The sequence below is a fragment of the Bemisia tabaci genome, chromosome 2 (assembly GCF_918797505.1).
Source record: "Bemisia tabaci chromosome 2, PGI_BMITA_v3".
NCBI classification, from domain to species: Eukaryota; Metazoa; Arthropoda; class Insecta; order Hemiptera; family Aleyrodidae; genus Bemisia; species Bemisia tabaci.
The window spans coordinates 50,487,433-50,503,541 of record NC_092794.1 but is presented as its reverse complement, the minus strand read 5'-3'; the positions used below and the strand labels follow the sequence as shown (position 1 = coordinate 50,503,541).

General features: G+C 42.7%; 1 protein-coding gene across 3 annotated transcripts in view; it reads right to left on the bottom strand.

Moving 5' to 3' along the window:
* The window catches only part of twz (BTB/POZ domain-containing protein twz), a 186,195-nt gene that overhangs the window by 39,433 nt on the left and 130,653 nt on the right, over positions 1 to 16,109 (bottom strand). The window contains exon 1 of one of the 3 annotated variants that reach the window (XM_019061750.2): positions 13,150 to 13,181. The exons of the other annotated variants lie outside the window; for them this stretch is intronic. Coding sequence (XP_018917295.1) covers positions 13,150 to 13,166 — 17 coding nt within the window. The 5' untranslated portion in view covers positions 13,167 to 13,181. Of the gene's footprint in view, positions 1 to 13,149; positions 13,182 to 16,109 lie in introns of those variants that run through there. 3 annotated transcript variants of the gene reach the window in all.

Sequence of the window (16,109 nt, the reverse complement as noted above, 5' to 3'; positions counted from 1 at the left end):
TTCCTGACCTTTCGACGTGAACGAAACAACCCTTCGATTTTACAATTCCTACGCCATCTAGTAGAAATTTCTCTTCTTTTTAAAATACAATTAATTGGAAAATTCCAAGTTGAGTCTTAACCCTACCTCTATTTTTGCGGAAATCACCCTCTTCTACCCACTGGATCTCTCCATTATCCCTCCAGCTTTTTTGACTATTGGTCTGTCAATCAATTCCAATACTCAGACCACTGACTAGATCGATGCTTTAATGAGGGCGAGAAATAGGGGCTCCTTTCTGCAAAATGAGCGCATTAATCAAAAGGAACTATATTCATTCAGACATGAGCCTTGTTATGTGTGTATTCTTAAAAATCTCAGGGCTCTTGCCAGAGTTTCTACAGTTCATTTTGATTTAAATACTTCCAAACGTGGTGCCATGAAAAAGAGGAGCGAAATCTAACAAGGTGGATTCGGAGAAATTCGTGCGCTCAAAAAGCTGCTCGTGCTCATTCGAGACGTCATATTTGGCCCGATATCAAAGCGGCATAATTCATTTCGCACTGTAACGAAAGCTGTGTCACCGTTCATGGTGCCCTTTTCTGGAGGACTTCTGGCTAGGTGAACGAGGTGCAGATGGGGCAAACTCCCTCTCTTCTCTGCTCCACCGCACCGTGCTAAGGGAAAAGGCCGTACGAATATTCGGACGTTGCTAAATTTCCCCTGATAAAATGTAAATTTTGGAAGAAAGTTACGCATATTTTCATTTGAAATTTTCAGATATTAGCAGTTACTCGTTGAAAACACTGGAAGTCTCCTTTATTCTGATATGTTATCCCCATTACGTCGACAGCCACCATTCATATCAGCCTTTGTCTCTCATTATCAGCCAAGATACACTACTGGATCTTGCAAGTTGTTCTTCACAGTCTTGCGTTTAAGTCACTCCTCCGAAAATTACCAAAGAGTGATAAACTTCATAGTTCCTACGAGCGGACACATACTTCTGGAGTATGGAAACGTTACTCAAGACCTTAAACTGTCAAAATCAGAAATTTTGACCGGAAATATTGTTTCTTTTTTCCCCCTCCGTTTTCAATTCGTGTCCTTTTCTTAAAATATAAAGGTTGACGTTACCTCATTCATACACCCCGAAGCTTACAGAGACTTTTGATTGGTTGCAAGGCGACTTGGTTTTCAAAACGTCGGGTGTTGTAATTCAATGGTTGCATTTGTAAAGGGTTTGGCCGCCATGACCTTTCTCTCGCGACTGCTCGCCAGAAAAAAACTGGTTTAGTTTTGCCGCGTTCAGTACACTGTGAAAAGGCTCCTGACAAATATGCCCGCGATACTTCAGGAGGTGACTTCCAAACTTTCACAGAAAAAAGTTTTGGGGGTTATACCGTAAAATTGTGGAGATGCCCCCAATTTTTTAGATGATTTGGATATTTTCAATTTAGTTATATAGGTAGTACCCCAACTCAAATATTGGTAGTAACGCAACATTTGGGTTCGTAACCTAATTATAATTGTGGCACTACCAACATTGATTGAAAATGTCCAAGTTGGGACTAAACCCCATCTTCTTTTTTTCAGTGTTCCGTTGTGTGAATCTTCTACGTAAGATTTTGAAGAGATGAAGAGACTTTTCCTAGTTCAGACCTCGTCTAGTGGCCCATTATACCGAACACTGAAGTAAAAGGGGTAAAAACGGCAACAGTAGGGTAAATTTCCGATTCCTTCTGCATCCGAACATCCGGAATACAATTATTACGCGATTATAGTTGAATAAGACAGTTGATCATAATAGGCTGAAATCCTGCAGTAACCGCGCACCGCCGAGAGAATCTGCCGAGAGTTGCGATATTTCAGCCTTGACGGTTCTCCCGCGATATCAGAAACTGATAACGTTTGGAATAGCTGAGGAGATGGTCCAGTGTGTACATCTAATATAATTCTGATCCATACGACCTCCTTCGATATGGACGTATTTATGCTAAAAAGAACTATGTTGCATGCAAACCCTATACACAAACTTCCTTTTTGCATAAATATGTCCGTATGATCCTGTCCGGAGTGAACAATGGCCACTTTAAGAGCCTCTCGGAAGTACTGCATCGCAGTAACGATGCCCGGAAATTGGTAAAAAAGTTTTTCCTCCCTTTGAATCCGTTGTAGATGATCGATTGTAGATGGAACAGCGTGCCTCTGTGAATATCGATTTGCTTTGCATATATTGAAATAAATGAATCGATTGTTTTTCGCCTATTTGAATAGAGGAAGCTCAGAGCTACCAACTTGAAAAATCGCGTTTGAATCCGAGCGAATGCCGCGGATCTACATTCGATTGACATTGCAGTTTTTGGTTCTTGCAAATCAGAACGAGAACATGCTGTCTTTCGAGTTGCTGACCCCATGGAGTCCCACGGAACGGTTCTTTTCGAGGCAAGAAACCGCCCAAGTAGTTTCCATTGTTGTTTGAAACTTCAAACCCACTCTGTAGACAGCGAAAAAAGGTGACTCAATAAGTTTCCCCTGACATTTAGGTCATTTTCCCTGAAATTATTCAGGGTTGCCACAGAATTTGGAAAATTTAATTCCCTGACATTTCCCTGAGTTCCCCGACACATTTTGGTAGAATTCCCAGACAACTGAACAAACGCCAGATTGTTAGAAAGACATGGTTGGAAATAGTTTCCTCGCAGAATTTGTTGTTCGAAAAGTCGAACCCACTCGAGAGAGCAAATGAAGGTGATTTGGCGATTTTTCCCTGACATTTTCGTCATTTTCCCTGACATTACCAGGTTTTCCCTAACTTTATAAAATTCCCTGACATTTCCCGGGTTTCCCGATATTCCCTGACTGTGGCAACCCTGATCTTGTCATTTTCCCTGACATTTTCGTCATTTTCACTGACATTTTCGTCATTTTCCCTGATATTTCCGGAGCTTCCCTACATTTGGCAGCCATGTTAATTAAAAAGTTGCTTCGCATTGGTTGAAGGGAGTCAAGAAGTCGGCCAAAATATCTTACGTTGTATAATGTACATGAACGGCCCCGAATGAGTGAGAATGTGCGGGGCAGTGGCCGGAATCTTTTCCCGAGTTATCACTCCGGGAATTCATCTCAATCCGGATCCTCCAGGCGCCCGGGTCTAAGGTCATAGGGTCAGCCATGGACCATTATCAAAAACTTCGGGCTGAGTTCGTGAGTGCAGACTTGAGCGCTGGAAATGGCCCACGCCCAACGGGACCATCCGAACGCGAGGTGAAATTTAGTAAAACTGCCTCGTCCGCCCCCGTCATCATATCCGCTGGGCGTCGACGCCTAACCACTCGGCCCCACCAGCGAATATTTAGAAACGGAACTTTCGATGAAATCATATGCACGATATCCTCCGTTAAATGTTCACGTATCCTATGATGTTTTCCGGAGTTCTCAGCTGTGAATGAACATCTATCTCCAAATAATTGGAATTTTAAAAAAAAAATACATGTTATACAGACGTACTCCGTAGTTTCTCTCACGAAAGAGTGTGACTACATTTCAAGGTTGCCAAATTTCCCCTCGCAAATTGCAATTTTAATTTTAGAATCTTGGGCATATCTGACTGAAGATTTCACTGTTAGCTCATCTCCTTTGATGCAAAAATCAGACACATTTTGGAGTTGGACGAAAATTGCACTTTACATCTTTGTAAAGAATTGAATATTTTTAGTCAATTTTGCAACCTTGAAATTAAGTTACGTTCTTCTGTCCGGGAAACGATGATTCTTTCTCAAATTTTTCAGTTTTTCAAAGAATACGGGTCATTTTCTAAAATTGTCCGGAAAAAATGGCGTAGAAAGTTTTTAACAGTCAAATTGGAGACAAACTGCTATTTTGATCAATTTTTCCATTCAAAGTACTGAAAAAATAAGATACGTTTTTCAAAACCATGCAGAACTTGGTATGTCTTCAAAATTTGACTATTTACCAGAGAATTCGGCAAAATGCCTGAAACTGGGGATTCTCAATATACAATTCCCACGATTTCCGGTATGATTCCTCATTATAGTTCTTTCCACGAAAAATTTTAACGCGAGGTCTCTTGAAATTGAAAAATGAGATGTTTAGGCTGGAAGAAAAGTTCTCGGGTTACGCAGCGAAATTCTCTAATTTTTCATTGGTTTGGAAAATCTCCCTAACTTTTCCCGGAACTTTCACCCTGTTTTCCCATTATTTCTTTTCCAGGACAACCATTTTCCCTCCTCCATCACACTTTGCGGCGCCCGATTTCGTGGCTGGTCCAGCGGTCGTCGTGGACGGGAACGGGCCGCGTTGGACTCACGTTTTCCTATCCTGCACATGCATCCATCCGAGGTTGCCAGGCCGTCTGATAAAATGCGGATTTTTCACTCAGTGTCAAGTGTGGGAAAGTCTTAATTTTTTAAGGACCATCTGGCAAGAATCCGTCCATTTCCCCGTATAGCACTGGTAATAGTGGAGCGGGCCTCGGGGCACTCATGTTAATACGTGTGTGGAGATGGCTCAACCTCCGACCCCGTGAGAAAAAGTCCCTCTTCGGCCCCGGTCCCGACTTCGACTATTCTGCTATGCTAAGGAAAAACGCCATATATGCATTCGAATGTTGCCAAATTTCCTCTCGGAAAATACTCATTTGAGAAAAAACTAATGAATATTTTTCCTTGAAATTTTCAGACCATTTAGGTCAAATTACGAACAAAATCCTCCGGAAAATCGGAGGCAAAATATTAACAAAGTGTCCGGAAAATTAGAGATTTGCCTACGGAAATTTGGCAACGTCTGAAGGCTCATACGACGTCCTTCCTTAGCACGGCAGTATTGCACCCGCGGCTCCAACAGCGGACCCGACCGGACCCGACCACGCTCCCAACTTTTAAAGTTTCACACGTATTTGTAACATTTAGCCGCCCCCCCTCCCGCCCCCGCGCTACAAACGCCCGATGCACGGGGACTTGGAGCATTTCGTACAGCCAACGTTGCCGTAGCTATACTGAGAGCTCGTTTTCGGAATTGATGGACAAAGCGATAGACAAAGAAGACAAAGAGAAAACGGAGTGATCTTATTGGTGGAAGCGGGTGGTTGCATTGGACAAAGGATGTGACTAATAGACTAACTGACGGCAACCCACAAGAGACCCGATAGGTAGTCCATCATTTACCCCCTCAGTTTAAAAGAACCATCCATTTCAACCAACAGGATTGCTCTATATTCCTCACATCTTCATGGTCTATCGCTTTGTCTATCGATTTCAACAATCAGCCCGCAGTTTCCCTACTCCACAATCGAATTGTGCGGCCGGTCTAGAAATGCAACGCGTTGACCACGATCCTAGGACCACTAGAGATCGGATATTTTCGACATTTCTGGTTTCGAACTGTCAAAGTTTACCGGGGAAGTAGATTTGAGGGGCTTGGATGACAAAGCGCTTAGAAGGCAGATTTGAAACGTTAGTATCAATTTTTTACCGCCAAAAGGCTCAACATAATTTTGAAGCTTTATATAAGCATTTCTTGAATAGCAAAAACTGCATTTTCGCGCCTTATCCTCCAAGCTCCTCATTTCAATCGAGAATTCCTGGAAAAGTTTCGGTTTTGATCTCCATTCACCACTTCGGAGAGAATCCTCCCCCTAGTGTTTTTAGCTACTTTTCGACAAAGAACAAAACAATCACGTAACGGCAGCTTCATTAGAACCCCCAAAATCTCCCAGAATTATCGGTTATTTGCACTGACTGCGCGGTGATAACACTTGCCCGGGGGACCCCATTGAAAATTTCGGCAATTTCCGCGAAGGTGCATGGCCGCGGGAAAGCCACTGATATCACATAATTAGCACTCAATTTATTTAGCGGGCCTTATTACCAATCGCAGCGGCGGCGCAGCCAGATTTCCGGATCCTCGCGGCTCGGTCTTCCTTTAATTAAGTGTTTTCGGAGGAAATTTGGCAAACGCTATGCGACGACTCCCCGGAGCAACGCGATGCGGCGAGCAAACGAAACTTTAAAGCTCTCATTATTGGATCTCATACGACAAGTCGGCCAGTAATTAGTTGTCCGGCCGGCCGTCCGCCCAATTCCGAGCTCGCGCTGCGCTGGGCCTAGATGAGTTGCCCAAAAGTCAACAGTATCCTCCATTGTTGACAAATTTACGATGATATTAATTTACGATCTAGATCCGTCCATACATCCTCCAAAGGATGCTTCATGCCCTGAAAGTCGCTCCGGTAGTAATATCCGGTAAGTATATCCCCACGTGTCTCCATTGCGATGTTTCAAAATTCCTCCTTCTGTTTAATTTTTTCGGAATAAACAAGCCAACTTTATTGCTTACTATTCATACAGAATATTCTGGTGGCAAATAAGGAAAATTACCGTGGTATACGAGAATTTCCTTCACCTGATTTTCTGAAGAAAAATGAAGTACATCGATGACCAAAGTGCGAAACCACGCCGCGCATGTCAGTTTGTGACGATCCAGATTTCCTGTCATACTATATTGTTCCTTTGAAATAGCAGAATATTCCGTGTAAATTTAAAGGAATGAATTTGGCTAATTTCTCTTTGAGGAATAAGATAGAAGCGGTCATTTTGGAACACCGCAATGGAGATACGTGGTTTGGCACTTTAGCTATCAATATGACAGGAAATCTGCAACGCAACGTCGCCAACGGAAAAACACGAATTCGCACTTCGGACATGGATTTCATACCTTGCTTATTGCGCAAAGCTCCTCTACTGTGAAACTTGACTTTTGAGGCATTGAAGGTCTGTCAGCTGCTTCAATTGTGCGATCAGATTCATGGTGATGTATTTAAAATTGCTATCAAACCCAAGTGAGTTCCTTTTTTAATTATAAAATAAGCCCCAGGGATGGGAGCCTTATCAACTCGACGTACCCATCTTGTCTTCCGCTCCGTTTTTCTCAACAAATTAGGGAGCCGAAAATTTGAGGCGCATGGTGAGCTAATGGGAAACGATCACATGGAAACCGCGAGTAGGACGTAAGGCGCAGCTGTCAGACTTCCAGAAAAACTCTTGCGGCATCACATAGAAACAGCGAAAAGGGTGAATTTTAAGTATGACACGGCAGCGTCGGAAAAGCAGTTCTAACAGCGTTGGAACACCTCAAATTTTGTAAGTTTTCCCATTGAAAAAACCGGATGAGATGAACTTCTGGTAAGTCTTTGGAATGAGTCTGTTTCACGCAAGGGATACAGCCACGAACAGCCTCTGAGGAAGTAAAATGACATAAAAATCATGATGGGAACATGAAAAAAGTCTGAAATATACTCCTTAAAGTCAATTTGCGTAGTTTAAAACATTTTTTTCAAATTGTGTGAGGGCAGTTTCCAGTCACCATGTATGGAATTCGAAACTAGCGACGGCGCAACTTGTGGTAACTTAGTGGTTCAAATTGCACGAAAAGGATTTCAAATTTTCGCGTCATTTTACCTCTAATCAAATTTGAGTGCGAATAATTCGACAATCACTGAAATTTGTGTGGCAAATATATCTGTTCACACGGCTTTATCTCTTGCGCGTGACGGACACATTGTTTGATTAAAGGCATAAAGGCACACTAAGTGATAGCCAAAGGAGTATTTAAATACTTCTCTTGTAATTAGATATTTTAGTGACCAACCATGGGGTGTCGAGAATCATCATCGATGGTTAAGGTGCGAGATTTGCAATCACGTACGTAAATGCAATCAACGTAAAATTTGACGTAGCAGACTTCTAGTCATACTTTATTTTTTACTTAGTCAACGTAATTTTTTTCAAACTTCCTTCATTTTTCTTCTCTATTAGTGTATATACTCTGTATGAATTTCAAGCAATAAAGCTGACTTATTTCTCTTCAAAAAAAAAAACAAGGGGCGGACATTTCGAAAACCGCAACGGAGATACGTGCTGTCGCACATTAGGCATCACTGAGCCGAGCACTTTTTTTCAGCGAGCTCCTGCTTTTTCAGCCGCATCTGACAACCCGCGCAAACCACGAAATAAAGCTCTGATAAGTGAGCTTGAATTACCGGCGAAAATGGAGCCGCGATAGGTATACTTCCCGGCGCAACGACATGACGAAATTGGCCGCGCTTTCATGCAACCCCCAATCTTCGTCAGACTCGGGCTTGATTACCTATCAACGTCAAGCGCGATGCGTTTCAGACACGTGTCACTGAGCAGTGAGCGCGCATCGTGCACCGTGCATCCTGCATGCACTTCATCGGCTCTACTAGCTCGAATTTGGAAAGATTTTAATTAAGCTGCCGTGTTACCGAGAAGAAAAGTAACGTAGTTCTTACGTTAGTAACGTCAGTAGAGAATTTTCAAAATCAAGTCTTCTTCAAAACAACGGTCTTCTTCTTCAAAACAACGGTCCTCTTCTTTAAAACAACAAATTCATCTAACTTGCAAAATGAACAGCGGCGTATTTTTCTCTTCCTTTTTTTCGGTATATTGAAGAGAGTCGATTTCAACTGGGTTCGGTTAGGTTACGTAACTAAACTAACTCCACGACAATGCGTAGAGTATCACCAAAATTGAAGGCGCGTTCTGTTGAAAACCGTGGCAGTGGATTCTCACAGCGCTCTGGTTGAAAATTAACTCGTGTCTCTGAAACGTCTCTGGGTCTTACAATAGTGTTGACAATTAGATTAAAGTTTGCAATAAAGAACTACTATTGCCGACTTATTTTAGACTAAACGTGTATGTCATTAGTTTTTATTTTTTCCTTTCTTTTTTTCGGTGTACTGAAGAGAGTCGATTTTAACTGGGTTCGGTTAGGTCACGCAACTAAACTAACTCCACGACAATGCGTAGAGTATCACCAAAATTGAAGGCGCGTTCGGTTGAAAACCGTGGCAGTGGATCTGGATTCTCACAGCGCTCTGGTTGACAATTAACTCGTGTCTCTGAAACGTTTCTGAGTCTTACAATAGTGTTGACAATTAGATTACAGTTTGCAATAAAGAACTACTATTGCCGACTTATTTTAGATTAAACGTGTATGTCATTAGTTTTTACACGCAGATTAGTTTAGACATTTTGGAGTGAAATTCTGTGTCGGAGTCTATACTGCGCCCAAAAACCCCTAGTGATATGGATGCGGAGCAGAATTTATTCTCCTTACGGAATGACTTACACTATAACGGAGAGGAATCTATTCATCTTGTGGAAAGTCCTACGCTTTTATGGTGTTAATTTCACTTCGCATTCATATCACTTGGAGTTTTTGGGCGCTGTATAGACTCCGGCACCGAATTTAACTCCTCGATTTTTTGACGGTGTATGTACTAATAATTGACCGAGCGATGCTTCTGAATATGAGCGAAAGAATCAGTTAAACACTTAAATACGAATTTAGGAATGTTTCAGTGATCGTTGGCACAGAAATGAACATTTCCTTTCCTATGTTGCAGGCATTTAGGACTCGCAAAATATTCTCGGTGTAGAGATAGTTAAGATCTATACTGCAGTGCTGATGAAAAGAAACACCGCACGCCGTCAGAACCTTTAGACGTTGACGTTACCATATATGCTAAAATATGAATTTTTACGGACTCTTTTGAATATTTTTCAATAAATTTCTCTCTCATCTTGATCCCAAAAATCTATTCTGAAAATATTTGCGTCCAACTTTCGCATACCCTGTACCCTGCATATTGTCTCTGATAGAATTTCTGGGCAAGTGACTATTCGTTTTTGACGGTGAAGTTCAATCAACTCTCAGAAAACAGTTGGAAAGCTGCGCTAAGGAACAACGCCGTATAAGCCATTAGAAGTTGTAAATTTTCTTTAACCAATCTCGCATTTTTGGAAAAATTCGTCAAAGAAATTTCGGAAAATCAGAACTTTTTGTAGGTAATTTGATCTGAAGTGTCTGAACATTTCAGGGAAAAATATTCATGAGTTTTCCTGAGATAAATATTTCCCAAGAAGATAAAAGGCAACATTTAAATGCTCATAGGACGTTTTCCCCGAGCAAGGCAGATTTCCGAGTAAACGAGCGCCGGGCAATTTCTTCAAACCGGCGTGCTTTTCGTGGAAAAATTAGGTTTTTACTCAAATTAGGCCGGCGCAGTATGTCGCCGCTCGCGTTGTTTTCGCCGGTGATAGAAAACGAAGCGCCAAGGGACGAGCGACGGGGGCGGGGGAGGGGGATAAACGGGTTAAGCGCCGCGAAATTAGGCTGATATATGCGGGGCTGCATCGCTCAAACGGCTACGACAGCGCCGCTCCATCTCGCGACTTCAAAGTCTCTTTTAATCCGATCTTCAGCGCGCTCAAAGCTTGATCTCCGCCCGGGGCAGCGTCGTGTCGCTCCACTCCGATAAAAAATAAGCTACGCAACGAGGACACTGCAAAATCCGCCGTTTTCATAACGTTGGCTAATGCGCCGCGTCATATTTTGAAACGGCTGGGCAATTTTCGAAAAACATGTTTTAAAACATTTTTTGAAAAAAAAAAATTGCTCAGCTCAATTTTTTTATTGCTTTTCAGAAATTTCGTTAAATACAAGCACGCGCCTACCTGACGGATTTACCTACTCGTGTTGGATACATTTTTTGCGAAAGCCCTGTCAACACTACTAGCAAAATTTCACGGAACTTTGCGCGAAAGTTAAGTTCCGTAGACCTATCTCTATGTGGACAAGGTCCTCCATTTATAAGAAATGAACCAAAAAATTATGAAAGAACGAACATAAATGGGGTTTAATAATTTTAACTTCCGCCGCTGCGCCGCGCAGATCGCACTATGATTGGCGCAATGCGTGAAGTATTCCTGCAGTCTTGTAGGCGCTATGCGTTTCACGCTACCCGCTCCTGACCGCACTGCGTTTGGCGCAATGGGTGAAGTACTCATGCAGTCTTGTAGGCGCTAATATATGTTACATGCCGATCGCCGCGCCGAGGGCTTGTCTTTTTCATCTCGAGTCCTCGTCATCATTCCTCTTTGCGTTGAGCTCCAGGCCACTCGTGTTTAGTTCCTCTCTTCACTCTACTAATTAAAGATGCTATTTCTTGTATCACCGAAAAACGACAAAATTAGAAATTACTTTACTCTCCGGAAAGAGAGATTTCGTCCCCTTTTCTCATTGATAATTTTTTTTTTCTAAATCCTATTTTTTTATACCTACATTTAAAAAAATTGCAAAATTTGCCGCCATGGGCCGCGGCCCATGTGGCCACCCCCTTAATCCGGCCCTGGACTCATAGACACTTGATTTATTGCTCGAAACTTCCACTTTCTCGTTCTGTCAAGTTCGCCTGCAACGAGCAAGACAGCAATTTGCGCGGTTTTTAGCATTCAGCAGTTATGGCTGGATTTAGCTGTCCTTTAGGCCCTAAAACCTCTATGACCTAACCTCCAAATTACCAACATGTCCGTGCCCTCCCAATATAGATACTAAACACCGAACGATAAAAATTTGAAATTTACCGTTCGCACCCAGAACGCATTGCGCAAAAACTGAAGATCCACCATCCATAAGTCCGTTGGAACAAAAGTAAACAACCTCGTTAGAGGTGCACCTCCGTGACACGTTATTTTTTCAGGGCGGCTGCGGGCGGAGGCAGGCGTGTGTCCTGTCAGATGGGCACGAGTGACCTTTCTCAGTGAAGCGGGTGGCGTGTTGGGAGGGGGGGGGGGGGGTCGGCGCTTAACCGGCCGGTGCGGTCGATTGGGCCGATCGGATCGGATCTGATCGGTCGGTCGGTCCTCCGAAAGGTCAACGCTTTAATCCGCGAGCTCGTAAACCACGCGACTAAACGTTGCCAAATGGGCGGCAATCGTCCGACGAGAAGGATTAGATCTCGGATCGATCTGGCAACCAGATGTCCGCCGGCGCCCGAAATATCACCCGAAAGTGTGTCGTGTGTCGTGTGCTGCGGTCCAGACTGATCGATCACTTATCATTTGCACGGGGGCAAAGAAGCGAGGAGCAGAGGGAGTCTGGGCCTTCAACCCTTTCTTGGGCTTACGTGGCATCATTGGAGACAACGAGAGAGCTTCCCAAAAAGGTTGGACTACATTTGGATTGCGTTAAGCAGGATGGTACCTAGCCATGTCAGTTATTACCATATTAAGTTGGGCATTGTACCATACTTTGATCTCTCCTCAAAGGTATTAATGGCTCAGTTATTGTTGAAAGCCCCACATAAACGTACCTACCAACCAACCATACATTTGGCCCGCGCTAAGCAAATAGGTACCGAGCCACATTAGTTACAACCGAACCATTACATGAAAACGGTTGTGCGGATTTTTTTGCGAATTGCAGTGAGTTTTCTGCATCGTACGAAACAAAGTCCTTAAAATTTTCAAAGGAATCCACACAAAACTTTCTCTTGTAAAAAATAAAATTATCCTGTTAAATTTGGCAATAACTGATGTGGCTTGGCTCCTATCTGCTAAACGCTGTCCATTTGGACCACATTTGGCAATAAGGGACTACAATTTTTGGCTCATCCACAGACACACCTATCTATATGTGGAAACTAATGGCATTTACGTTGTTTCTGAAATGAGCCGCCAAGTCATTCTAAGATGCCATTTTGCATACGGTCATCGTGATTTTTGAGGTTTCTGCAGGAATCAATTATTGTTATCGCTTCAGTGGAAGTTTTCATCAGACGCACTGATACGAGAGGGGAGAGGCGGTTACGAGAAGGTATTGATACTCCGCCTTCAATTTTGTGTTTTATGCAGTCAAAGGAACTTGCCTCGGGCCTCGGGAGTGAAAGTTAAATATGTCGCTAGATCGCCTTCAATTTACCAGGTAGGCAAGAGAGCATCCTCGGTGCAGCGATAGTTGCCTATTCAAGAATTTGTGTTTTGTGCTGACTGCAGCCTTCCTTGGAATTAAGTCATATTTAACTACTTTATACCTCTATTTAATTCATTTTAATCTATGGTAAATATGTAATATGCATATCATAATTCAGCCACAAGGGCTATTTGAGGAATATCCACTTTTGCAGCATGGGTGATCCAAAAATTTACTAAAATCGATTATAATGGTGTCATTTATGCCCAATTGTAGTGAAAAGCGTTTGTTTTACTTTTCTCCTTGCTGTATTTCTACCGAACCCTTTAAGTGTGTGAACAAAATGGAAACTGAATATCATCACTTTTTGCTCACCTTTTCTCGATATTCATAGGAAAAGTTCAAAGAATAGTGACTGCTATTGTACCTGAAACATAAGAAAAACAACAGAATTAGAATTGATATACTCTTCCGCAATAATGATTTGGAATTTTGCAATATTTTTACTTATTCGTTTACTAAAAATTTACAAAACACGTCTTTTAAAAAAAGTTGTCATTTGATAAAATTACTAATTTTTGTTATATTTATTGAAAATTCTTGGATTGGCAAAACACCAGTCGCGCGCAGCTATACGGCCCCTCCAAAATTTCGGAAAGTAAATCGTTTTTAATGAATTTCGACAACGGCTGTGAACCAAATCTCTTGAAAATTTGTACTCCCCTGTACTTTTATGCCCTAGATTCATAAATGATCTAAAAAAATCACAATCTCAATTTAAAGAGAGGGTTTGGGGTCTGGGGTCCTCCTACAGTCTGGCCGTTTGACCCTGGATCACCCTGTACAATACTTGAAGAGGTACGCAATATTGTCCCATTATGTCATTGTAGGCTAAATATATTCCTCCCCAACTGGAGAATAATGATTAGCAGTGGTATAATATGATTCAAGAAGTAATATTATGGAAATATGCTCGATTCATTCTATAAGGAGAGTGAGTGGGCTACAAAAATCCTGTCTCGGGAAGATTAGTGGTCAATTAATTCATTTTATGCTTCACACCAAGTTCCTTTTGTCAGTTTTCCTCCGTTGGAGATAGATTCCAGCCTAGCTCTCTCTCTAGCAGTCAATATCAGTGCTCAAACATTCGAACCTCGAGGCCAAGTTGTTTACCTTTCCTGGCGCCCAGCGGCTCTTCAAATTTCTATCGGGCACCGATTGGCCCCATTCAACGCGTCTTAAACCGTTTAGTCATGAAAGAATTCCAACGCCACGTTGTCGAGTCGTGCGAGCTTGTTGAATTTACACATTTCATGGTTATGAAAAATGAGGACGCATCGACTTTATTGCTGTTGACATCACGAAAGGTTGTTTTCAATTGAAAAAGCTGCGGAGTCCAAGGGCGCGTAATGGATTCGAAAATGAGTCCTCTAATAAATTTAACAAGTAATTCAGCTCTCTTTTGTTTATTATGAATACTACGTCGAGAACCATCGATACAATATAGTTGAGAAGCTCATATAAGACCGTTCATGGAAAGAGGGACCTTAGATTAAGGTACAAGCCAAATTTTCTAGGATTTTTTTTCTATCTTTCAAGTGTAGTCCACGCGGCTAGTCCCACACTTAATACCCCGCCCCAGGTGACCATTGCCCGAGACCATCAACTCAGGTCCCTGGCCTGGAGTCGAACCCGAGATATACTGGTCATAAGACCATCGCTAAACTACTATACCACAGGAGGCCGACAATACAATATACATCTAATTTCTGCTGATTGTGAGTAAAAAACTGGACCATGAGTTTTAAAGGGTAACAGTGGTAACAGTGGTAACAGTGTGGTAACACTCGGCCATTATTTTCGGTCTCCGAGTACGACGGATAAAAACTTTTTAAGTTTTCCTCTTAAACCTCAAGTTTGACTAAGATCATCACGACGTTAAATCTCCCTCAATTTTTGAACTCTCAAACTTGTGCATTGTGTTAGAGAGTCCAGATTTTCTCCCTCTATGCAGTGGTTCCGACGATTCAATTTTGGATTTTGGGAAGATAAGATAAAGTCCCTTTCACTCATCCTGTCGAAAATATGTTCTATTCACCGAAAATTTCCGGCTGAGTTTAGCCCACCACACCCCTCGTAGTATGGTACTTATCGAAACGAGTGATTGAAATGCATGAAACACCACCGATTTGGCGAGGTCGTCCGGATCGGCGCGCACGAAGAGCTCGGGATCGGGACGATGATGAAACGCGACGCGTAGACATCGGTCGCGGGGAGAAGGGGGGGGGGGGGTTGGGGTGCCCCGAGGGCCGAGGGGAGGCGAGGATGGGTCAAGAGTGAGAAGACACAAGTCACACAATCAGGGAAGCGAACAATGCGCGCCCACCAGCGCCAGCGCCGGTCGCCGGAGCCGGCTGTCGGGCTCGCCGAACGCGGCGGAATCAGTGACGTGGCGTGCTTTGCGATATATCGATTGATCTACCATTTAAACCTATGGAAAAGAGTCGATAAACAGGGTGTTCGTAGCGAACACCTTAATAATCGATTTTTTACTATAGCTTCAAATGGGGAAAAATCGGCAATCGATTGTTCACGTCACGCCACTGGGCGGAATGGGCCGCAGGGGAAGGGCGCACGGCCCGAGAGGAAGGGCGCCGGGGAGGAGGGGCGCCGAGACAAAAACCCGGTCGCCGCGCGCCGGTCGGCTACAAATGACGAGCTTGTCACAATCCCAGTCGTAGTTGCGCCGACTTAAAGTCACGGCGACCGGCTCGGCATCTGTTGCCGGCTCAATCGTTCTTTCCGACCGGACCCCCCACCACCCGAAAATCCAAAAATATTTCTAAAATTATTTTAAAGTAAAGCCGTAAACGTTTTTAAGTAAGTATTATTTTATTTTTAAGTATTTTAAAGTTATTTTAAAGTAAGTTTATTTTTAAGTTTGCTTTCGTGCTGAATGAGACGATTTTTTTATCCACATGTGGATTACATTAGGCAATAAGGAACCACTACCTCTGGCTCTCCTGTAAAAGCTCTTTCCTGCATCGGGAAACCAATGGCATGTATGTTGTTTTTAAAATGAGCCAGCAATAGTGGTTCCTCATATTGCAAAATGTGGTCCATAAGTCTTTAGGTGGCTGCAGATTCCTAGGTCAAAAGAAAGGAATGGAAACTGAAATAATTCTAAAAAAAATTACCATTTTTTCTATGTGCGTATTGTTAAATTCTTGTTTTTTGACCTGAGATTTATTAGTCTATAGGGGGCTTAGTATCCATGACAAGATCACTGACCCTATACATTTTTCGACTTCTGCCGTCGATTTTCAACAACACCA